General features: G+C 41.7%; 1 protein-coding gene across 2 annotated transcripts in view; it reads left to right on the top strand.

Moving 5' to 3' along the window:
• Positions 1-25,336, top strand: part of GAN (gigaxonin) — a 40,115-nt gene that overhangs the window by 978 nt on the left and 13,801 nt on the right. The window contains exons 2-10 of one of the 2 annotated variants that reach the window (XM_065028342.1): positions 12,444-12,558; positions 13,124-13,474; positions 13,923-14,140; positions 15,048-15,169; positions 15,647-15,759; positions 16,814-16,963; positions 17,268-17,404; positions 17,886-18,014; positions 24,745-24,854. In XM_065028342.1, coding sequence (XP_064884414.1) covers positions 12,444-12,558; positions 13,124-13,474; positions 13,923-14,140; positions 15,048-15,169; positions 15,647-15,759; positions 16,814-16,963; positions 17,268-17,404; positions 17,886-18,014; positions 24,745-24,854 — 1,445 coding nt within the window. Of the gene's footprint in view, positions 1-12,443; positions 12,559-13,123; positions 13,475-13,922; positions 14,141-15,047; positions 15,170-15,646; positions 15,760-16,813; positions 16,964-17,267; positions 17,405-17,885; positions 18,015-24,744; positions 24,855-25,336 lie in introns of those variants that run through there. The other variant, XM_065028343.1, reaches the window with a different exon arrangement.

Here is a 25,336-nt window from a genome sequence, read left to right as displayed (position 1 = left end):
TGTGCTGGTGCACTCGTGGTTTCCCCGGCTCATCTGGGCTGTGTTTGCAGGGAAACCCATTTCATGAAGGGTCCTGCTGCCGACAGCGGCTCGAACTTCTCCACTGCGCTCGGTGGTGAGTCTGGTGACATCAAGCAAAAAGAATATACCCGCTATAGGACTTTTACAGTATGTGCCTACATGTTAGAGAGGGTAAACGAAACGTACAAGTCGTTAATTCTGAAGAGCTTTTGATTTTTAGAGTCCTGTCCTTTGTAGGTAATAGACATTAATTTTGTCTTGGTCTGTAAAGCAGGAGCAGACCCTTCAGTGTCACTTAAACACAGGATTATCCTAAGTCCGCAGCAGACTTTTTGTACTGCTTGGACGTTCCTTGCAGTTGTAGCTTCCTGTGAAGTTGTCCTGAAATCAGCATATTTGCTCTAGGTGGGGGTGGGAGTCTGTACCCCACTCTCCAAACAAATGCAACCTGCTTCAGTGTTGTGTTATCATCTGCATTTAGGCAGCGGGGTGTTTTGGGTGACCGTTGTAGTGCGGCTTTGGCATTCTCAAGCACAAAAATGAAATCAATAGGATATGAAGTTAGTGATTAACTTTTAAGTAGGTGTTGATGGTGGATAGACTTAAAGAAACTGCTCACTGCGTGGGTTGAGCTAGCAGGGCTGAGACATAACATAAAATACACAGAGAAGGAAGGTCATTAAGAACTTGCAATAAAAGACACCGTGGGGCCCGTGTATAATAATAATAATACTTTTTTTTTTGGTGCTTGTCTTGAGAAGCAGTTTTAAAACACAGTGGTGAAAGGTGAATCAAAGACGTGAAATTGAAATGAACCATTGATCCAAAACTCTTCAAAGCGCCTGAATGCTTTTCAGGTTGTTGGTCATCGTATTTTATGTGACCTTATGACATACCTGAAATTAAGGTTCAGAAGGGTTGCTCCAGGTGTAAAAAGGTCACATTCTTGGAAAAACTGCTGTTCTGTTGTAACAGCAAGATGAGTTTGCAGGAAATGTGCTGGTTTTACTGTGAAAAAGATTGCTTAATTAAAAGAAATTGTAAATTGTTCTATGGAGAAGTACCTTTTCACGGAATTTCGTCTTTAAGTATTGCATTTTGTTCATGTGTGAAAAACGTACTGGGGAAACATAGGTGTGTGTGAGGACTAAGAGCACCAGACAGAGCTACATTAGCAATAAAACTTGTAGTTTTTAGAGTTGTGGTTTTTTTAAATTCAAAATTTTTCAGGTTCCGATCACATGAAGGAACTCATTAACTATGTGTGAAAGTAGGTTATATGGATTAATATATAAATACGATCAAGGTGGTTATGTTTTTTCAAGCTTATTCATCGTTTCTCCTCAGGCTTGCAAGATGTAAAGAACCAAAAATGCACATACCTGGTTCTTGTATGGCACATTAAGAAAACGTTTGTATTACCCACCTTTGCAAAGCCTAGTTTTTACTTGCTGCTTATCTTTCTTTTTATCACTCCAGGATCTCTCTCTTAGTCCAGCTGGTCTTCACATTGGCTAGAATTGCTCAGGTAGGTTGCCAGTGTTGGAGCGTTACGTTTCCAGCCAGAAGTAATGTTTCAGTGGCTCTTTTTGGAGACAAAATTAATCTACAGCTTGTACCTAGTCTGTGCAAGTCACACTTATTGAGTGTTGGTTTTCAAATAAAATGATTGGTGTAGTTTCTGTATGAAGAGTTATTGCAGAAGACTCAAGAATTTTATGTCCTTGTATTTTAAGGGCAGGTGATTCCAAAGTGCACTCTGGTATCAGAGGCTGTTACAGTCTCCAAATGCCAGTTGAGTTGGGTCATTCTTATTTGAAAAATTGCAATATAAAGCTCAGAAAAATCCATTAACTGATTTCGGGAGTACAACTTGGAAGAGGAATGAGAGGATACGTGAAACTTGTGCTCGGCGGCGGAGCAGTGGAAGTGTGAGCTGGCGTGGCGTTTTCTGTACCCGGCTGTGTCATTATGTGTTGTGGCTTTGGGCAAGTTGGTGGGTGAGTTCGGGAGCTGTGTAGGGTTTGCATGAATGCTCAGTGTAGGGTGTGAGTAGGAAAATAAGCAGGCACGGACTTTGAGGGGGTGGTTGGGTGTGAGCAGAGCCTGCATGTGCTGAAGGATTTGTGCAGCCACAGAGAGGAGCGTTACTTGTTTTTGAGTTTTGCATGGAAGCTGTTTGGCTGCCTGGTGATGAGTAGGACGCTTGTAAATTATAGTGATGTGGCTTCCCTCTAGTTATTTGGCAACTGGATTATCCGTGCAGCTCAAAAACGGCAGCTTCAATGGGGAGAAGCCTGAAGATGTGAAGGGGATGCAGGAACACGCAGAAGTTTTACCAGTGTCTCTGGTCCCATCTGCTTCTCTTGTCCATTGGTTAGCTTCTGCAAGCACACGCACAAAAATGCCTGTTTCATGAACAATTTTTAAGTCTGGGGGACCAGTGAGACTTTTAATTTTTGTGGTACTTTGATTCTTGAGATATTGCCCCAATTGCTTAATGCCAAGTTGCTTGTAGCTCTCTGAGGGCAGAGAGGTCTGGGGTGGTTGTGTGAATTCCTACAGCATTGCTGTGTATGTACAGGTTTATCTAATCTCTCCGTGTGCCCCTGGAGCAAATCCTGTCATTTACAAAACACAGAAGTCTTCCTGGATATCTCGGAGATCTTGTGGTATATTCCTGAGCCTGAGAAAAGGAGGATTCCTCAGGAAGAGATTCCCTAGGAGAGAGCGTGGTTTGGATCAAAGCAGTGTTGCTGTGCATCCCAGAGAACTTAAATTCAAGCCAGCTTAGCTCTTGATTTTTCTCTTCTGTAACACATCAGCCAGGAGCCTGCGCTTTTTTTTAGCACTTTTTGTTCTGGCAATTGCCGTAACGTAGATACAGTTCTATTGCCCTGATTAAATATATTTAGTTTGTGAGCCTAGTCTAAATTATGTTGCTTTTACCAGAATAAACCATGCTTGTGCTAGTAAGTTTGGCCTAAGTTGAAGCATATATCCGCAAACCTTATATAGGATAGACTTGTTCCAAGTATTCCTGGTATCCTCAGCAGTAGCAGCAGATGTTCTCATCCGAACAGATCCATCTCTGTCTGGCGTGAGTTGTTCCTGGCCGGCTGAAACTTGCAGCTCCTCTTATTTTGCTACCTCACTGTCTGCTTGCCTGTGTCACAGGAGCATGTGGGAACTGCCTTCACAAACAGGATACTTAAGCTCAAATTCTTAGATGAACTTAATGTCGTTAGGCAGGGATTGTGCTGCTGTATTAGAAATTAAATTAAGGCATTTTTGTTTTCTCAGAAATTTTTGCCCTTGGTTTTTATGCATCTGTGTGAACAGGTTACAGATGACTGTATGTATTCTATACTGTTCCCCAAGGCTTTGTAATGGACCAGTAACCATATTTTCATCTTTTTCCACATAAGCATAATATAGTTAAACAAAAATGTAAAATTAAGTTAACGTTATTTTCCATTTACTTATAAATAGCTGTGCTGCTTGTAAGTTATTTTTGCTCAGGAATAACCTGACAGCATTTGCATCTTCTCACTTGTGCTGTTCATCCTTCTGCCATCCCTATAACACTGCAGACCTCGTAGGACCTTTGTGCAGCCACAAAACCGCAACCTCTCTGCCAGTGCCCAAAGAGATGTCTCTGTGGAGATGTGCTGGGATATGTCCCTGGTCACCGAGCTCCCGTCCTTTGGTCCGTGTGGAGGCACTTGGTGTGTTTTGGGTTGTCATGAAGCCCGTCAGAAGGAGATCTGCTGAGATGTCAGCCTGTCTGTGAGCGTCCCCAGGGGCTGGCGTGAGCGTTGGATGGGATGTCTGGTTGGTATTTGGTTGTCAGGACCCCGTGCTCTCAAATTCTGGTTTAGCTGCACTGTACTGTGCTCCTGCCAGGTCCTGTTCCCTCTTCCCAGGGTGTGCAGGGCAGCGTTGTGGCCGCTGCTCTGTCAAGGAGGGATCTAAAGCCGTCTCTTCTTCAGGGTTTCTTATGAGAGGTTGGCTTCTGGCAGCCTCCTGGGAACTTCAGAGGCTGCCCTGGCAGTGGGAAGACAGGAACAAATCAGGGCAGAATTTGCTTCCAGACTTTTAAAGCTGTTTTTTTTAAATGCGTCATAGTTGGGTTTTGGTGGGGGTTTTTTTGTTTGTTTTTGTTTTTAAAGAAACTGAAGTATCATCTGTGTTGTTTTAGTGATAACTGAGTTGTAAAGTCTCTCTAACTTTGAGAAGCAGTAAATCAAAATAGTTGCCTTGTTCAGAAACTCTCTACCTGGCATAACTCAGGAAAAGTGCCTAAATGTGTGTTATGTTTAGATAAGTAATTGAGGGGCAACAGAGATAAAGGTATGTTAAAAGCTTATGGTTTAAAAAGGGTTTTAAAAATCACCGTACCAGGCTTGAATGGGGAGTTGTTAATTATATTCCTGCCCCAACAAGCCCCAAAGATGGCCCGAAGGGAGGAAGCAATGAGGCTCTTACCCAGCTCCAAATAGTAGGAAGCTACAGTTGGGCTGCTCCTACATGTCAGGCTGAGGGAGAACCCGAAATCAGAGCATCCTGTTGACGCAGGAGAGCTTTACATGAAACTTCTTGGCCTTTCTTTGTATCGGAAGACGCGCGGTTGATGTGGTGCCTGGCGCAAGAGGCGAGCTGGGGTGGGAGGTGTGGTGGGACGGAGCTGCTTGGGATGGCTGGGTAATTAATACTCTGTAGGTTGCCTTTACACCTGCTTTAATTGCCTTATTTGGCAAAACTATTATTGTTAAAATAACCTTTTTTTTTAATTAAGAATTTTTCTTGCACACTTAACATGTATTTTGTGGCTGGAGCAGGGCTGTCCTGAAGGGCATCATTTGTCTGGAGAAAGATCTGAGGTTGATGAGTCTGGACTTCTTGATTTGTGGTGTTTGTTTATTTGCATTGGTCTCAACTGCAGTTCCAAAAGGAACAACTGACAAACATGAAAAGTAACTAATGGTTTTAAAGAAGTCATTTCTTCACCCTCTGTGCAGACCTCTTGTTTCATAGATTGTACAATGCTCTCTGTCTGTCCTGGTGCTGAGTACCAGTGCAGCATTACCTCTGCATGAGGGACTCTCCAGTCCCCTATTTGTCTTCCAGATTATGTCAATGCCACTGCTTAATATTTCCAATAAACCCCTGCCCAAAAAATAAAAATATCACTGTTCTGGACATCTCCAAAGCTGCTTGTTGCCTACCTAGGAAATACGTTCTTAATGCCACGTAGTTAGTGGCTGGTTTATGTCCTCAGGCGCGTTGGTTTACATCTCCTGAATTACTTGAAGCTGCCTAGTGCAGCTCTTATTGTTTGTGGACATGGTTTGTACTCCGAGCTGCAGACTCGTGGCTCTTCCTCGTTGTGCTGGTGAAATCCACGCTCCTGGTTCCTTTTTCCTCTTGGCTGTGTATTGCAGATTTCACTTTTCCAGCTTCTAGCACGTCCCGAGTTCTGGTGCCTTCGCCTATTGGGTTCCCAAAGAAACCCAGTGCCTGTCACGTCTTCCAGCTGCCCCACAATACCACTTGTGCCCTTGTCATTTTGTCCCTTCAACTTCATATTTACCAGTGATTATGAAAGTCTGACTCTGCTTATTTCTCCCATGTGCTATAAGTGAGGTATAAAAACCTGATTAAACCAAGTTTTCTAAGCAGGTTCATTGTTGTTTTCAAAATATGACTTTAGTAAGTCACAGGAATGTTTGGATTATTAGAGACACTACACAGCATTGCATTTCTTGAATATATTTAATGTTAACAGGATGAGTATGGTACTGTACTTGTTCCTTCTAAAAAAAACAACCAAGCAACATTTTAAACAAGTTTAAAAACAGTTAATTTGAAGGAAGACGTATTTTCAAGTAGGGTATCAAGTTAATTTCTTGGTTTAAAACTGTGTTCCAGAAATGTCTTCCATTGCTTTTCCAAGAAAGTCCTAGTTCCAGCTTGCTATCTAGGAGATGTAACACTGCTGTGTAGTAGAAAGCTAAATTTTCAGCTGGTACAGACTGGAAAGCTCATGAATTGTCTGTTTAGCGCGCTAACTTGTCACTTGTAGCACAAAAATGGCATAAATGCAGTACAGATTTAGTAACCTAAGGAGATGCTTTGAATGTTCCATGCGATCTGACCTGCTGCCCGTTGAGGAACAGGGATTAGATCTTTTTTCCCCACCTTTTAAAAACAAACTAAAAAAAAACCCCAAACCACCTTTCTGAATGCAGTGGCAGGTATTTCTAATATAAGAAGGTACATAATGGACCTGTGCTTTGTGTGAGAGGCTGAACGCGCCTGCTGGACAGTGTGCACAGGTGAGGCTGAGCTTCTGTTCCGTGCCGTGCATGAGGAATGTGGCACAAGCCATTGGCAGCAGCGGCCACATCCTCTGTGTGGCTTGTGATGGACTCGTGTGTCAGCTCAGCTGGTACAGTCACTTGGTTGGTTAACAAGTTGGCTAAAAACAAAAGCCAAAGTAAGATGCAGTGGCAGGTCCTTAGTGCTGCTGAGAAGCTCCAAGTTTTTGGGGACTGTGTTCGTCGAGTGTGTGTTCTGTCTACTCAGGGCTAGCTCGCATGTTTAGGCAAGACAGGCTGGCTGAGGGTAGATTTCCAATTGAGATTGCAGTCTTGCTCTGGATGAGCTCAGCGTAACTTCAGATTTTCGGGGTAAACAAGCTCGCTGCTGAGCGAAGGCTGTGAGCCCTGGACATGTCCCTTGTGCTGCTGCTGAAGGAACCGCTTTGCTCTCATGGGGCGAGGGAAAAAAGTTATTCCTCTTAAACCAAGCAAAGCAACTTCTGCAGGATTTTGTGCTGAGCTGTTGGGTGGACCTGATTTGCCTTGATAAGTTGCAGCTACAGATGATCTGAAGAGGAGGGACGTACGAGAGGCATCGCTGAACTCCTCAGAGCTGGCACCCTTGGCGGGGTGTGGTGAGGACTGGCTTTTATGTGCGGTGCTAAAGGCCAGGGTGCGACCTCAAAGCAAAACTGATTTGGTTGTAAAATATCTTTTTGGAGGATGGCAGCGGCTGGAGTGAACTGCTGCATCATGGTTTTGTGTGACCTGTTTAATAATGTGATTATTAAGTTTTTTTTTCATGCAGAAAGGTCAGCCTTCATGAGAGAAAATGTTGCAGGGATGAAGGTAGACAAATGAAAAAACTTCAGCATCAAAGTGGTCAATCCTAAGTGGGACTTAATTAGATTTAACATGGAAAGCTTGTGCTTGGAAGACTCAAGCCTGCATAAGGAAGCCCAGATCAGGAGACTAAATTGACCTTATGTTTGCATCAAAAGCAGAATTTTAAAGTTTTCTCCTTACTGATGCAAAATCTCAAAGTACTTGCCTGTCATTTTTGGGACTGAGTCATCCTTGTGAGTGTGTTTTAGGTTTGGTTCATGTCTTTGCTGGGAATTTTTGTTGGAGGTATAACTTCATTTTCAAATGCTCTCTGGAGAAAACCAAAACACTGCTGCAGGTAAAGGATGTATCATCAAACCCCAATTTTATTACTCTTTGGTTTGAAAGTTTGGCTTTGCGACTCTAATTCTAAGGTTTGCCGGTGTGGCAATATTGGCGGAGCTTGTGTAGACTAGCCCTTATGGTTAATCTGGAGCAAACCCATTAATTTGGAGCAGCTCCTTTTGAAAAGACAAATGTTTCCCTCTCATCTCCTGCAGTTTGTTCCCGGCACGGCGGTGCAGCCGGTGAGTGGATCTGCAGCTGCGTCCTTTGCAGCGCCGTGACGTGAGAGCAGGTCAAAGTTTGGTATTGCAAACCATCAAATCCAAAGTGTCTGTCTTTTGCTTCCCACGTTTTTCTGTTGTTGTTCACTATAAATATTGTAAACCTGCTTGAGGTGAATGTGGTCTAGAACATTCTCCGTTACAAAGGCACAGTCTTGGCAGACAGATGTTTTCTGTACCCGTTTGGGTACCGATATACCAGCGCTCTAAGGATTCAAACATTCCAAGGTTTGGACTGTTGTTCGCTTTGATTTATGTCACCACTGTAGAAATACATGGGGTATCTTTTCGTAATAGTTCTCGAAGGCAGAGGTTTTAAAGATAAAAGTGTTCCCACAGAACTATGTCTGACTCAGGAAAGCAAGATTTATCGGTGGCAGCTGAATTCTTTGTTTTGGTTTTTGTTTTGTTTGGTTGTGTGTTCTTTTTTAAAATATTATTCCCTCTCCTGTAAACTGTCAACTGTAAAACATGGGGAAAAACAAGTTTTCAGACATGTGGGCCCTTTCTCAATGCACTTCCCATGCACCTTGGTTGACCCACAATAGTGCTCTGTCGGGGACTTGGCTGCAAGGTTGGAAGTATGACTGTGTGGTTTTATTTTATCTTTTAAAATAGGAGGTGAGTTGGGAGATCCAATCTTAATTGTAACAACAGCAGTGGACAATCTTAAATTTATCTGTTGGGGTTTTTTTCAATTACTTGAATCTGTTTTATGCCATTAGATGTGAATCGTGACTCCTAGCAATATCAAGGGTTGTTCTTAAGCCCTTGTTTTCATTTCAACGATTTCCCTTGATTCTGTTGTTGCTTACACATACAGAAGAGGTATTGGACTTTTTTCCCTCGTTCTACCTTATGTAGTGTCATTTGAGATGACTCATTAGGATTGTATTCCTTAAGTGATGTGGAAGAGCGGATTCTAAATTTGTCACAAACAGACACAGCATCAAAACACGACATCAGCCCAGTTCTTGTGCCATTTGCTCGAGGTGCAGTGTGTGCCAAACAGTTCTCCTGAGCAGCTACAAGAAGTTGGGGTGAATGTTACACATGTATAGAACACTATTTATGTTACTGGAAGTAATTCCCAACTTACAATGATGATCTTCTTAATTAAAAAATGAAAAACTTCCTTTTAAAACATGTATGGAGTTAAGCTGCGCAAAATTAAATTACAGGACGAAGAAGTTGCCTTGTTTTGTTTCCCCAGCTCCGTTTCTCAGCTGAGCTCTGTTCTCAGTTAATGGGTTTGCTGGTTGGCTGTTGGGGTTTTTATTTCCTTCTAAATCTTGATGTTCTGGTCTTTCATCTGAACTAAGAAAGACCGAGGCAGGCTCTTCTGCTGTGGTTTGGCAACTTGGAGTGCTTTTAAAGTAATTAGAGATGTTGTGCAGGGTAGGAAGCGCTCGCACGTGTTGGAAGCGGCCGCGCTGCAGCTGGGCACCTCTCTGCGCGTTGGCTGGTGATGGTCACCGCCAGCTTTCTGCCGCACAAATCACAGGAGAATAAATCACCCTGAGGAAAAGCCTGGTGGAAAAAAAGCATCCCAGGGCAGTGGTGGAGTCACCATCCCAGGAGGGGTTTGGAAGGCATTTAGATGAGGTTCTTAGGGACTTGGGTTAGTGCTAGAGTTGGGTTATGGTTGGAATTGGTGATCTCTTCCAACTGAAATGATTCTATGATCCCCTTTCCTTGGATACAGAAAGATTGGGAAACTTCTTGAGCATAACTAGAAATATTTTTCCTAAAGTGAAATTTGACAGATGACTGGCATTAAGGATTTCACAGTGTGTTGTCCGCTCTGTTTTTCTGAACCGGGAAAAAAAATATCTTGAAAGTTTCTCCTTCTGTCTGGTGTGTGTGTTACAGGAAGGGTGCCCGGAGCCCTGCTGGCCAGTGCCGTGTGGGCACAGGTCCCAGCTGATGCTGGGGGCTGCAGGAGGAGTTGTGGCTCCGTGCCCTCCCCTTACACACCTACTGCATTTTTCTCCTCCTCCAACTTTCTCTCCATATTAGACTCGTGGATTTCTATCTTAAACTTTTCCAACCCCAAACTTGGTTATAATATGTCCTTGAATGATTTTTCCCTCCCCTCTTCCCAACAGGCAGTAGCCGTCCTGCAGCGCTGGGTGTGAGCGACAGGGAGAACCCCCAGCTGGTGCCACAGCTCAGACATCTTTGTACCAAAACAAATAACCCAGGTGTTTATTAACTACCAATTTAAAGTTGTGTGACAGATGGGTAACTACTCTTTCTCAGAACAGATGACAGGAACAAAGCTTAGTCTGGGATGCATTTACATAAGGTGAAAATTTGCCAACTTAAGTATCTATAACTTTGAAATCAATCTATTTGTTGTCAGGGTTATTTTTCTGCTTTGTTTTGGGCTTGCATCAGTGGTTGATCCGTTTCTTTTCTGTTGATGCCTAAAAAAAATAAATACACAGTAATTAGAACACCTAGCCTGATAAGACCCAAAACTTCTGCACAACACATCTTTGTTACTAGGAGGTGTCAGCGTAAAGTCCATGCAAGAGGTGATTTAGCTTGGGTGTGTACAGGTGATGCTAAGATGAAAGTTGGTGATAAGCAGCACTAGTCCTTTCCCTAATCTCCCCATTAGTGCTGGCGTGCAGCATGTTTATGACATGCCTTGCATCTGTTCTAAGCCCCACAATGTGTTGGACTACCCGGGTTCTGAGTAGGTACCACTGTGTATGTGACCATGCCAGCTACTCATGGGTATGGAACACAGATACCATCTGGCTGTCTCTCTTTTCTTATGAAGGGAGCCAGACGCTGCAAACCTTCATAGATTTAACGTTAAATTAAAAGAAAACACAGTTTCATTCCAGGAAACGAGATCCAGCTTTCATTACAAACCCAGCATAGTTGGTGTAATTAAAACCGAGGTAGTTCGGATAAGCTTGAAAAATGTGTATAAAGAAGCCTTGATAGTGGGTTAGAGTTGAAATGTGTGGAAATGCTCTTTCATTCATTTGGAGACATAGGCATGAAGAATGCCCGTTCCTCGTGGGCGAGGACGGCGTGTGAGCTGGGATGTGTGTTGTGCGGCATTCCTTAAGCTGCGGGTTTGGTTTGGAGGTTTGCAGGTGACAAGTTGCAAATCGGTGGCTGCTGTCGCAGCACGTGCTCTCTGGAAGACACACAGGCTGTTTAGTGAACAGGCTTCGTTTTGTAATCTCCTTCCAAGGGTTAGGAAAGAAACAATTTCCCAATCTGTATTATATTGTTATTATTTGTGTTATAACTTGTGCTGGGTGCTGCACAAGCACAGAATAAAGCAGTTCACAGACCTCGTGCAGTCGGGCGTAGCATCAGAGTTGTCTCCCAGTGTTCTGTGTAGAAAAGCAATGTGAAAACAAGACCACAAGTGTGATTAACTTCAGGGCTACAATTACCACCCTTACTCACACTTAAAAATAGCTCCTTACAGACTAGGATTTTATTTGATGTGAGTTACATCTTGTTTTGTGAGAAATTTATTCTGATATGACTAAGTGAAGCAGAATCTGCCCTTAGCCAAGTCCTATTTATGTATTTACTTAGTATGAGTGTGAATAGCAGAAGACTGGGAAAAACGGGACGCTTTCAGCTTAGCAAAACCGCATTTAGAAATTAATTTTATCTAAGAATATATTTAAACGAATGTAAAAACGTTTTAAAATGTTTTTATTTAAATATACTGTGCTATATCTACATATAGATCTACACACACAGAGACAGTGAAGCAGGTTTTCTGGTTTTTAGATAATGTATTCTTGGTTGCCCAAAGCGTGGAAGAAAGATGTTCAGAATGTTATTTTAATACATATTGTGGCTGTTTTCACTAGACTGATGGACACTGCTCTGTTTTGAACACTTAAAGTTGTCTTTCCTGGATGTACTAACATGATGGAAAGCAAAGCTGCCTGCTGCGTCATTATTACTATTTTCTCATCTTCCTCTTCAGTCCCCATTCATTCCATTCAAAGGCACATCAACCTGTTCCAGGTACTTTTAAAGAAGTTGCTCATCAGTGAAGCATCCACTGATGTAGATGAATATTTAAAGCTCGGCTGAGCAGCACACGGGCTGTTTCCTGCAGCTGTGGGTGCACAGTTTGGATACAGCCAGGCATAGCATTAGGCTGATAACATCATAAACTACACTAAATGGTAACGCAATCCAAATATTTGTGGTGCCAGTGTCTATTCTCATCGCATCTGCTCACTGTAATGATTTTCTTTTTGGTAAAAGGTTTTTTGTTTTGGTTTGGGTTTTTTTCCCACCTTTATCAAAGGAAATTCTTGTTCCGTCTGTCAGCAGAGCTGCTGTTCTGTTTGAATTTCTGAGGGAAGTTTTTAAATGCTTGTGATGAATGAGCTGGGAAAAAAGTACTTTGGCTTTTGATGCCATGGGTAGTTTGCAAGGCTAATGTATTCAGTTTGGAAATGTGGTGAGCAGCATTAGAGACCATACATGCAGCCTTTTCATGTTGATTCAAAAAGACAATTTCCAAATTGTATTCTAAGTGTTTAACATCTCTGTTCCAGCTCAGGTGATCCATAATGAGCATTAGTTTCTTCAGAAAACTGACAGCAAGCAATGGGCTTTTTAAAAAATGTATTTTCTCTTCTTTTAGGACAAAATTGAATTACAATCCTCCAAAGGATGATGGCTCAACGTACAAGATTGAACTTGAAGGGATATCTGTTGATATCATGAAAGAGATACTAGATTACATCTTCAGTGGGCAGGTATGGGATTAAAAAATACAGATGGGAATTGAATTATTTGACAAAATAACCTGGGTTTTAACATTGCTACCCTGAAAGATAAACCTAATGATGTTTAACGTTCTGTGGTAAAACTTCTGGCTATGTCCCAGCGGGGCTGTGCAGGTGAGGAGGGGCTGGTTCTGCTCTTCCGCACTGGGGAGACTCCCAAAGAGTCCAAGGCCCAATGGAGATTGCTGAATACTTTAACTTTCAGCAGAAAAAGAAAAGGCTGATGTGGCTTGAAATTCTCTTCTGAACATGCAGTTTAAAACATATTTATTTATTGCAGCAAAATTTGTTTTAGGTTCTCAGATTAGATGAGCAATTTCATGGTTCCTTCAGGTGCAAAATTCTGCTTGACACCTTCTGTCAAGCAAGTGCCTTTCCATCCCTGTGTTAATTTATACATGTGTAGTGGTCCTATCAATTTTACACTGGCATTATTACTCCATTTTTCAGCCCCTGAGAATGAGTGTAATGAATGCGGACATGTCATGAAACAAATGAGTGATAGTAGCTATAACTTCTAAATTAATTCTTGCAGATCAGGCTAAATGAAGAAACTATCCAAGATGTGGTACAGGCAGCTGATCTCCTGCTGCTTACAGACTTAAAAACTCTCTGCTGTGAGTTTTTAGAAGGTTGCATAGCTGCTGAGAACTGTATTGGTATTCGGGACTTTGCACTGCACTATTGTTTGCATCATGTTCACTACCTTGCCTCAGAGTATCTGGAAACTCACTTTCGAGATGTCAGCAGCACAGAGGAATTCTTGGAACTGACTCCTCAAAAACTGAAAGAAGTGCTGTCAATGGAAAAGCTCAATGTTGGAAACGAAAGATACGTCTTTGAAGCGGTGATTAGGTGGATTTCTCATGATTCGGAATCGAGAAAGGTCAGGACATCCAAATGCTTGTGTTTTGAATGCGGGCCATATCGGTGGGATCTTAAAATAGATAACATTTCTTCCAGGACTGATCTTGCACTTACAGAATTAGTTGAATCTTGCCCGAAATGCAGTAGAAGGGTGAGGTGTATTGATGATGTTTGTTATCTGCTGCCTTTATTATTTAATAGGCACTCAGAAAAAAAAGTACTTTTTTGGCCTTTGATGATATAATCTTGTTTTTGTAGAGAGAAAGCAAGTGGTATATTTGCAGTTAAACTTTGGAGATTTGATACATTTTCCGTAATAACATTGTGTTGTGGATTTTGTTATTACTTCCAAGTATCAAAAATATTCTTAAGTTTTTGATAAATACAGAAGCACCTGTATGTATGAGTGCCTTAATGCTCTTCTGTGAAATCTGGGGGGATTTTCTGGCATTTCTCTCTTTCCGTAGGTTCACATGAAGGATGTCATGTCAGCAGTGTGGGTTTCGGGCTTAGATGCGGCGTATTTACGCGAGCAGATGATGAGCGAACCGCTGGTCCGGGAGATCGTCAAAGAATGCAACAATATTCCGCTGACGCCGCCGCAGCAGGGAGAGGCCATGCTCGCCTCCTTCAAGCCCCGCGGCTACTCCGAGTGCATCGTCACTGTTGGCGGAGAAGAGCGAGTGTAAGTACGGAGTAGCCTCCTCGGTCATCGCAGCTCGTAAAAATACAAGTGTCTGGCAGCCGTGGCACATCTGCCGTGGAGAGGATATGGGGACAGAATGGGCTTATGATTCTGTTGTTTGAGTTTTTTAAGTTGGTGAGGCACAGCTGGAAAACTCATGTGAATGGTTCAGCAGTAAATGGTTATTTTGTGATAGTTTTCTGACATTCAGCACGTAGTAGACTTAGAGCAGGATGTGGTGTTCGTCTGGTGTTGGCCGTTTGTTCTTTTTTTACTCAAAATAAGCACTGAACGCTGGACAAGCACTTTTCTGATTGTCCAAAAGGCACCTACATAAATCTTAAAATAATGAATGTGTACTTTAGCTGTTCTGGTTTTAATAGTTGTCATTCCAAAAGAAAAGTCATAGCTGGCGCATCTGAGGTGCCAGGTGAAAATTCCTGTTCCACACTATAATTCCTTCTTTGTCTTGAGTTCCCCATGCAGTAGAGGGGAGGGTCTTGTCTTGTTTAAATAAGTTTAGTGCCTAGATGTTTGCTCTTTATAGAAGTGTCATAAAATACTCAACGTTTTGCTCATCAGTTTGTGGATCCCTTTACTCAGACATTACAAATGCTCCCTATCAGTTTGTTTGAGTTGGTTCAAAGTTCCTTCATAAAAAAAAAATGCTACAGGCAGATATAGTACAAATGAAGTGCATCTGCTTTTTATGCCTCCAGTCTGTACAAAAATAAATGTATATATATGTGGCTTGGAGGTCTTCTCATTATCAGGGAAATGCCACACTTTATGAATATGTATTAAATCACACACAAGCAAGTTTCAGACAGAAGTTGTTAATGGTGAATTTGTAAAACTCTGTCTTGTCTTTCTGTTTTTGTTTGTTCCCTCCCCACCCTGTGTTCAGATCACGGAAACCAACCTCAGTGATGCGCTGTATGTGTCCTCTTTATGATCCCAATAGACAGCTCTGGATTGAACTTGCTCCTATGAGTATTCCAAGGATCAATCATGGAGTATTGTCAGCAGGTAAAGGGGAACTTTGTATTTATAAAGTCAATATTACACAAACTTACCAGTGCCTCAAAAACTGAGATGTGGTTTATAATAATACTTAAAGATTGACTGCACTGGGCTTATTTCATGCTTCCCCTTTGTCTGCCCAAAACGTTACTTTATTCTGTGAAAACCCCTGTCATCTGAGTGTCGTAAAAATCCCTATTCCTGCAATATTTTGTGGGAATCTGCTACATTTGTCTCTCCAGGAGTATTTAATGTTTTGAGTAAATTCTAATTGCTGCATCACTGAATATGTTGAAGACTACCTGTGGTGGTAGACTCGAGTCCAGGTATAAATACGTGCTTTACCTTCTCCAGTCCAGAGTGACCTGTGACTGGTGTGAATTTCTTAGCGAATTCCAGAGCGCAGCTCACCAGTCGCATTGTCTTGCTCAGTGCACAGGTGTGAATCCTGTTTTTAAGATCACATTGCATTTTGTTTTACAGAAGGATTTTTATTTGTGCTTGGTGGTCAGGATGAAAACAAGGGAACGCTAAGCTCTGGAGAGAAATATGATCCAGATACCAATTCGTGGAGTTCCTTACCACCAATGAATGAGGCAAGATCACTATCTAACTGTTGGGATTGGATTTTTTTGCTTTGGCAAAATATTCCTTTTGTTCTGCAAGATTTTATTCTGGATCTCTGGTCACTTGCATCTTACCCGTTCAAAATCATTCTATGGACTGCCTTCTGTTTATATCCTCTTGTTGTACTCGTGGTCTGATAATGACTTCTGAAGCTGGAAAAACCAAACCTGTTGGTGAAGCAGTAAAGATGAACTACAAAATTTCAGCAATTCCACATGGAATCAGTCGCATAATATATTTAATATTCTGTATATACTGGCCCTCTAAAAATATGCATACATTTCCTTTGTACACAAGAAAACTCTTATGTGGACAAAGGGGTTGGACTGTGCAGAAGAGATGGGCAGAGCACCAGGCAACATGCAGAACCTGGCTTGCAGAGACGTAGTTATATTAATTTGGTTTGAGTTAATGTTTCCTCCTTCATGTTGGCATTCCATCGAAAAGTAACAGTTTATTTGTAAACATATATCCTTAACACACCTGTGTTTTATCTTCTTAAATCAGCATAGGGTGTTTATTATGAAATTGTTGTTTGCCACAGGATTAAAGGCTCTGGTTGGCAAAGGCCCGTAGTTTTGGACAGGTTTGTAGTTACAGTGCATTAAGTTTCCAGCTTATTCTTCTTCTTCTATATATTCTTCTTCCAGCTTATTCTTATTCTTCTATAGAAGAGCTGCCTTTTCACAGATAATGGGGCTGAGTTTTGTCACTGTAGAGACCTGAAAGCAAAAGCTTCATCCTTGAGACCACTACTGTGTGAAGTGGAATACAGCCGAGCTCTCTTCTCGGCTTTCTGTGGGGTCTCTTTTGCTTTTGCTGCTCTGTCTGTTTTTAATGCCCTTTGTTTTGTTTAGTTGAAGAAATTAACAATCGTATTCTGGAGTTTAAGACTTCACCATTTCAAAACAAAAACCCAAACCAATAGCACTTTGCAGGCTGATATGCTCAAAAGCAGTTTGTATTGATTTATTCACAGTGGCAGTTATATTTTACAACGTTGACTTTCTTGATTTTCCTTAGGCACGACATAATTTTGGTGTGGTAGAGATTGATGGTATTCTGTATATTCTGGGAGGTGAGGATGGTGAAAGGGAGCTGATCTCTATGGAGAGCTATGATATTTATAGCCGGACCTGGACCAAGCAGCCAGACTTGACCATGGTTAGAAAGGTAAGAATTACATCGTATGTTATTGCATTACTTGTTGTTAGTTATGCCAACATGTATATGTATATGCGAACTCTTGCTTCAAGTAGAAGCTGTAACAAATAGCCTCGAAATAAGGGAGACCAGCTTCTTTATTTATATATCAAAACAGAACTGTGATTGAGAATTTTTATGCATGGCATTGTTGGACGTACAGTATGGGCAACCCAAATATATACGTGTGTGTATTTATATATGGTTATTTTTGAGCTCTCAATACTGTGCATTTGTGTGCGATTTTAGATGTACTGTTTCTTTTCTCCACAAGATTGGCTGCTATGCAGCTATGAAGAAGAAAATCTATGCAATGGGTGGAGGCTCCTATGGAAAACTCTTTGAATCTGTTGAGTGTTATGACCCCAGGACTCAGCAGTGGACGGCGATCTGTCCTCTGAAAGAGAGAAGGTGAGCAAACTAGATTGCCGTGTGCAATCTTTTTTAATGCTCTCGTGAGTGGAGGTTGTCTTTTCTCTGAGTCCCAAAGATCCTATGGATTTTACCACGTCTGAGTCATGGTGAACCCTAGTTATAATGCCAACGTGTGGACGAGTAAAGATAAGCATCCAGGTAATAAATAAGGATAGCGTATAAATACAGTCCTGGTGTTACAAGCAATACTTCCCTGATGCAAAATGAAAACTAGAAGTTGTAGTTGAATTGGAGCTTCAGAATTTTTTCCAGAGGTAAATACTTTGCTGTTTAGTTCTTTTACATGGTCTGAATTAGGTGCTTACTACTCATATTCATGATTTATCTCATCTTATTGAACATATAAGCATAGGGTGTATGTATCTATCTAAAAAATGTAGAATATTGAGAAAGTTCAGAAGGATACGTGAAATAGTTTTGATACATTGCATTTTTTTTGCCTTATTTGCATTCTCAGATTTGGGGCAGTGGCCTGCGGAGTTGCCTCTGAGCTTTATGTATTTGGTGGGGTCAGGAGTCGTGACGACAGTCAAGCCAGTGAGATGGTGACGTGCAAATCTGAATTTTATCACGACGAGTTTAAAAGGTAACTAGCTACAGCTATAAATGTGGAAAGTATGAGCCTTACACACTCACCTTGCCCCAGCACTTCAAAGCATATTCCATCTTTGCCATGAATCTCTGTTGCACCTTTTCCTTTTCACGGTCCAGGCTGGCTGTTACCAGATGTCCATCTGCTTCAGTGGCTGGTCCCTCTGGGCCACCACGTCAGTCCTGAGTGTCCCTGAACAGGATAAACACCTTGATCGTACCCATAGTTTGATCTAGCCTTATCTCCAGGGATTTGCAGGTAGCAAATTCCTAAGCTGGAGATAAGAAATGTAATGTGTTTTTGTTCCAAACGTTTATAGCCGATTGCTTTTTGAGCTCATGTAGGATGTTGCCATAGGAAAGACTCTATGGATGCTATATATTCCACAGCCACCGCCACACGCTGTGCATGGCTAATCTCCTTTTAGTTGTTTTGAATCTGATTCTGACTTCATTTGTTATCTCTTGGCTCACATTACCACCTGTGGTAACTACTCCAAGTGTTGTGTTAGACAGAATTTTGTGTATAGTCACCTGATTCTCCAGTCATAACTGACACACTTTGGTTCCTCCAGTGTTGTTAGTTTTTTTTCTTGCATGTAACTATAAGATGGATGAGTCTCTTTTTTGTAAACTAAATTGAAAAATGACTTTGTGGTCAGATGTTTCAAGTCTTGTTGACAGTGGAGGAGATTAACTCGTCTGTATTACAAGATCCAGACTAATTTACGACTCTGACCTGTATTAAAGCACACAAAAATACAATAGCAGATGTAAGTTTTTATTATATAATTTTCTTGCAAGATCTGGATGGAAAGAGACTTATTTCTGGATGAAAAGGTCTTCTGTGTTGTTCAAAGTGTTGTCTAAGCTAGCTATAATCAAATGAATCTGGACAAAGAACATGCTTTAAAATGGTTATAGGAAGCAGACGGGTAAGAAAGGCTATTGCTGCTGATGCTCTCTAGTGTTTTCTAGCCTTTTGGGGTGTGGGGTAATGCTGAAAGCTGTTTAACGTTTTGGCAATAAGTTTTTGAAGGGGAAAGAATTCAGGAAAGAAGTGCTCACCTCCTCCTGCATGATATTTTTAGTTAATTTGCCTGAAATATTTCCAGGCCTCTTCCGTTCTTCAAAATGTAGTATGTAATAGCTCACGATTCCTCACCTGTGACTGTCAGCCCGTTTTGTGGTTGATACAGGTTGAGCTTTCCTAAAGTGGAGTTTGCAAAATCTGGGAGGTTGCAGCCTGGGTGCTGCAGGTGAGTCCTTGCTGCCACCTGCTGCCTGCAGCACTGGCGCCTGCCCAGCAGCGTTTCCAACTCGCAGCTGCTTGGTGGCATCCCAGAGGTGTCACAGAATTCAAATAAAGGCATGATAAAAATCCAGTTGCTTCAGCCCTTGTTCCGGCACCCTGTGTGCTGCGTGTGCGGCACGGGGGCTGTGCCGGCACGGAGGAAGGTGAGGCGGCAGGGGAGCCGAGTCTCCAGTTGCTGGGGGAGGATGCGTTGAGGGCTGCTCAGATATTCAGACTTTGCCTTTTTGTGCTGCTACTGCACGGAATTTGAGCTTAGGAGTTTAACTCAGTGTAAATTTGTGCTTGCACTGCTGGGAGTTCACAGGCTGCGCGTGTTCCTTTGGAAACGGAGGGACAGTGAAGAGCGGGGTGATGGGGTTTTGGAAGGGCCCGGTCGCAGCCCCGGCGCAGGAGGGTGTTACTGGCCAGGAGAGGGTGCAGCATCACTGCGGAATGTTCCAGCTCCTGGGGTCCAGCAGCTACCCCGAACTGCAATGCCCTTGGAGCGCTGTGCGGGACACAAACCATTCTGTGGCAGTGACTGTGAGACCTGAGCAGTTGTACCTACGGGGGGAAGAGAGAAAAGAGCCATAAAGCAGCTTCCCTTCAAAACGCAGTTAGGAAATATTTCGGCCTGCCAAATACTGAGACAGAATACTTTGTTGTCTGGTACTTTTCTTTGAAGTAAGACTGAATCTGGAAAATGATCATGATTTCATTATAATAGTGTTTCACAAGTATCAAATGAACATCAAACGGAGGCAAGTTCACTCCCTGGAAAACATGAGAGTATTATTTCCTGGGCTGAATCAGAAATAGCAGAATAGAAATCTAAATTACTTTATTTTGAGTGAAGGATGAAAGCTTAAATAATATGCTTCTCTTAATTCCATTAAAACCTTAAGCTAAATACCCAAGTGTGTGTTTGATTAGTTAAGCAATTCCGCTTGCACTGGGTATCGCATGCTCTGCTGCGCCTCGTTACTCAAGAGTAAAGCATGAGTGATGCTATAGATCTTACCACAGGTGGACAATATCTTTCTCCCAGTTCATTAGTGCATAGTTATTGTGGGATATACAAAGACTGATTCTTCTTAATCACCTTGTAGCAATTGCATAACTTTTAATTCAGAATTGAAAAGTGCATTTGTTTCCTCAGCAAGTTTCTGGAATAAGTAAAGGTGATGAGTCAGCTTCAAACCAGCAACTTCATAAAGTCATCATGAAGAATTTAAGCACCTTCAGACTCCGCATCACATACTCTTGTTGTCATTACAGTGAAGGAATAATACTGGGACTGCCAAAGCTGAAATGTCACATTGACAGTGTAATGTGTGTATTACTGATAGAAGTCCAGAAGTGTTGGGTTAAGAGAGATTTGTGGAGAGGAGGAATATTTGCAAGATCATTTAGCAGCAGCAGGTCAAACACACAGTGTATAAATGCTGGCAGTCTCAAACCAACATTCATAGTGTTTTTTAATAGTAGTGGTATTGCGTACTCAATAATGAGCCACAGACTTTTCCAGCTGGTTGTCAGTGAGTGCAGAACTCCACCACGTTCAGTTTCTTTTTGAGTGGAATGTAGTGCGAGTTCAGCTCTCAGGTATTGTTGGTTTTCAGGTACGTGCAGCAATGCACATGTGTGCGATCTGCATGATTTTGGTACGTACCTCAGCTCTCAGTACCTGAGAACGTGGGATCTGGCATCGTCCTGGGCAGCGAGAGGCCACGAGGATCTGATTACAGGTTTTACTTAGTGTAACTATGTACTAAGTATGTACTTATATCGGTATATAAACATATTAATTCATATAAACTGTCATAATTCTGGCTTGAATTGGATTAAAGGACTGAAGCTTAACTTGTTTAGTATTGCTTACTTTGACAGTAACTTACTCCAGAATAACTCGCAGTGCAGAGTCTTTCAAAATTGTTATTCTTAACCATGACGCAGGCTTTTCGGAAGACTAGGAATATGCTGAGATCTTCAGACTAGCAAAAAAAATAAACATTGAGACTCCTGTTAAGCTATACTGTGTAAACAAGTAATAAAATAAATGAAGTGAGACAGAATGGTAGCTTACGCATGAAATGTGGACAGGGTAATGTAGAAAATAATCCTCATATTTGAGGTACTTTTGTAACTGAGATTTTTTCAATTAGTAAATGTGTTGTCAGCCAGTCTTTGGAGTCATGTGCATGAGTGAATTTAAGGGAGCCAAGAATAGAAAACATGTACGTCAGTCTGCAGGTTTTTTCAGGATGTAGGTTTTTTTTCAAGGCTATAGATAGAGCTTTGTGTACGTTGTATCCTGTTTTTTTAAATTGATCAAGCTAAAAATAGATTTTAAAAAATGTGAAAGTGTGAGATGGAGATGTAAGGGTATCCTTTGCTCAGTGATCCGGTGTTGGTCTATTTCGTAGAAAGCAGGAAATCCTAACGATGTTTTAAAGACCTTGATGTGTCAATCTTTCCTTCTACCAGAGGTCAGAATTCATAGTCCTTTCTGCACCATGCAGGTGTGTGGAGAATCGGGTGATGTCTGTACACGCTGTTTTTATTCTTTCTAATGTGGACGTTTGTAAATCTCTGATAGATCACAAATTGGCTTTAGGATTCTTTGCAGGAGCTGGTGGTGGAGCCCTGGCCTCGAGTGTGGCCGCTGCTGCCTCTCCTGGGTGCTCTGGACACGTGGCAGGTTTTCCTCTTCCTTTTCACAAGCTCCTGGTTACCAAAATGTGCAGGTATTGAGGGGTTAGAAGCGAGACACACTTGTTCAGAAGCAATACTTGGTAAAAACTCCTTAAAAGTATTCCTTTGGCTACTGGAGCATCGTAAAAATAAGGAAATGCTTTCAGCGGTATGTAAGTAGTAAATAATCTTTTACCGTAGTATGTGTAATTAGGAAGATTCTCCCATTCAGTGGGCAGGAATTTCATTAAAAGAAGGCACTTATGCAAATGTGATGAGCAAACTAACTGGCTGACTGATGGTGCTGTCAGACGGGAAGAGCACAGAGAAGATCTTCATTAGTTCGTAGGCTCGAGTGAGCTTGGGGTGATGTGTCTGGAATATGTTGGTTCTATATTGCATCTCTATTTCCTTCTCACTTGGAAATAAAGCAGTTACCATCCTGCTTATTAATTATGGCAGTGCGGATGGATTTTTTTCTTTGCTGTTGATATCACTTTAAGACTGAAAAAAATCAGGATTCCTTCCCCTTTTTTTTTTAGCTGGAGTGGAAGGATATTTCAGTTTCGGAGCAGTCGTTCTGCCTGTGGTCACAGAGGTACAAACCTCAGGGCTGGGTTTGAATAGACCCATCCCAAGGAAGTACGCAAAAGTCGTGTTCCAAGGACTGTTTTCAGATTCCTGAAGATTGTGAATTTTTTGTCGTGGTGTTTTTTCCATACTGTTCAAGCCGCGGGCACAACCCACATTGTGCTGGAGCTTAGTCAAACTCTGATGAAACGTGACCCCTTACCCTTCCTGTCTTTGTTCCTTCCTGCTTTTAACTGCTAAAGCTGCTGTAAGTGTTCCTGAAAAGTTGCGCTTGTTTTTAAAGTGTATTGGTTGAGAAAGGTTGAAAATGAATTTTCACAAGCAGCTATCGATATTTTAACGTTGTCCTTTCTTCATGCACAGTAGGAAAACGTTTGGGTGCCACCCTGTTGGTATTTAGTTGTTTAGAGTTCAAAACCTTGAGCATTTAATGGAGACAAACCCCCAAAGTTCATGTTTTCCAATGCCAAACTTGATCGGTAGCTAGATTAAACCTATCTAGTTTTGTTTTTTCTACTTCCTTATCATGGTTCTATATTTGCTATTAAAAAAAGGAAGAAATTGCAGGCTTCCTCCTGCGTTTCTCTGCCACTTATTCAGTTTTTGTAATACTAAATGACTTGGTGCCTAAAGGCCACGAGAATACTGACCGCGTCCTTCCCACAGTAAAGAAAGGAAACTGATGAAGTCTGGTGAATGGTGTTTTGCTCCGTAACAGTTTCTGAACCAGCGTAGAGGAATTGTCCTTTTCTGTGTTCCTAGGTCATCGGTCATTCTCTGTGGCAGCTACAAACCATTCCCTTGCTTTATGCAGAATCTTAATCCTTCAGCATATAGCACAGGCAAAATAATGGACAACTAATCCTTTCATTTGGCCTTTAAAAATTGATTTTTTTTGTCTCCAAGATAATTGATATGTAGCAGCGTCTCCTTCAGTGCCAGCGGAGAGGCTTATTTCTGAATCAGGGGTTAAGATGATGCTGAATTTTCAAAGGTCAGCAGTATCCATTTCCTAACTTTTCCCTCAAATTAACCAGGTATGGCATTGAAAATACACAAGGTGCTTTGCAAAGGTTTTTCAGACTTTTCTGTTCTCTGTAAATTATTTAATAAAAGATTTAGGAGCAGTCACCTAAAATAGCAGTGATTTCTATGTCTTGAGGGTCTATAAATAGTTAACTGTGACCAGTGTCTGCAAAAGGGCAGCAGCATTTTGTAGAAATTAGTTTCAAAACCAGAGAGAGGGTGCTGACAACTCTCGATAAACGGGACATCCCATGTGGGTGATGAGAGCATACTTACCTTGTTGCCAAGGGTTTCAACGTGGAAAACTGCTTTTCACTTGGTAGAAAGATCAGGCTGCTGTAGTATTGAAAGGAGAATATGCTTAAAGTGAGCATAAGGAACTTGTAAGATTATAGTAGGAGCTACAAAGTGATTGAAGAGAGCCTGATACGTGATTAGGAAGGTCTGTTTCAGCTCCAGATAATGGACATTTCTTTCCCAAAAATCCATTATTATTTTGCTTTCTGGTCTTCCGTCCCTCACTTCCAGTTAACCATTGCCAAGTGTTGAAACCTTGCTGGGCAAGGGATTTCTTGTTGCTGATAAAGTACAATTCAAGAATTTGGGGCATTATATGGGGGGAGGCACTGCTTAATAGCAAAGCCTTGCTATATAGAAATTTTTCATTTCCTCTAGTGTGGACTGTTAAGACTTAAATGCTTTTATGACTCTGCTGATTTTAGGACAAAGCTGCCTAAACTTTTCCCTGTGGGGAAGGTTGGCGTGGCTGTGGCAGCGGAGGCTCCGATACTCCTGCTCTTTTCCACAGGGTCACACTGGGTGGCTGCAAGAAGAGTTTATTCCAGATAGTTTACACAGATGAGTGGAGCAATTCTGAAATAAAGTAACTTCAGGATGAAGTATCCTGAGCTTCCCAAACAGCAGTACAAATTGCTTTTTCTGGCTAGGAAAAACCAGAGCTGTCCTGAACTAGACAATGTTCCCAACAGTCTTTACATAACAAATTAACTTGTACACTTCGCTTTTGATTCAGAGGTGGCAGCTGCAAAAAGAACCTGGAATTCTTTTAATGTGCTCAATAAAGGTTGCATCCCATTTTTTATTACTGTTATTTTTACAGGTGGATTTATCTGAATGACCAGAACCTATGTATCCCAACTAGTTCTTCCTTCGTGTATGGAGCTGTGCCCATTGGAGCTAGCATATATGTGATTGGAGATCTCGATACAGGTCAGAATTGGAACTAATAACCTGTTGCTTGTCTTTTTTTAGTCTTTTAAATACATGGCACTAATGAGTGAATTTTTTTTAGAATAAAAGGCTGGGACTATGTTCTGTTTAGTTACTTTTATCTTCAGGGGAATTATGCTGGACATATAGAACTGCACAGGTTGTTTTTGTACATTGGAGTTCTTCAGAAATAAATGCAGTGCCATAAGCATTTGGTTGATTAGCACTTTGAAGATCATAAGAGAGAAAGACTGACAGTATATTACTGCAGCTGTCTAAATATAAGAAAAAGTGTTAGTTGCTGAGGTTGGTTGTCCTATCTCTGCAGGGGTAAGCAGGTGGTTCTGCAGTTTGGGGACATGGATGTGATAGTGGGATAGTGGCTTTGGCTCTAAATCCCATGCTAAGAAACGTATTCAGTACTCTCGCATTGCTTCCAGCATCTGGCCACACACTGAAAAACATCTGGAAGACTATGTGCT

This window comes from Columba livia, chromosome 13, assembly GCF_036013475.1.
Source record: "Columba livia isolate bColLiv1 breed racing homer chromosome 13, bColLiv1.pat.W.v2, whole genome shotgun sequence".
Lineage (NCBI taxonomy): Eukaryota > Metazoa > Chordata > Aves > Columbiformes > Columbidae > Columba > Columba livia.
The sequence above is the reverse complement of the archived record's forward strand: the minus strand, read 5'-3'. Positions and strand labels throughout refer to the sequence as shown.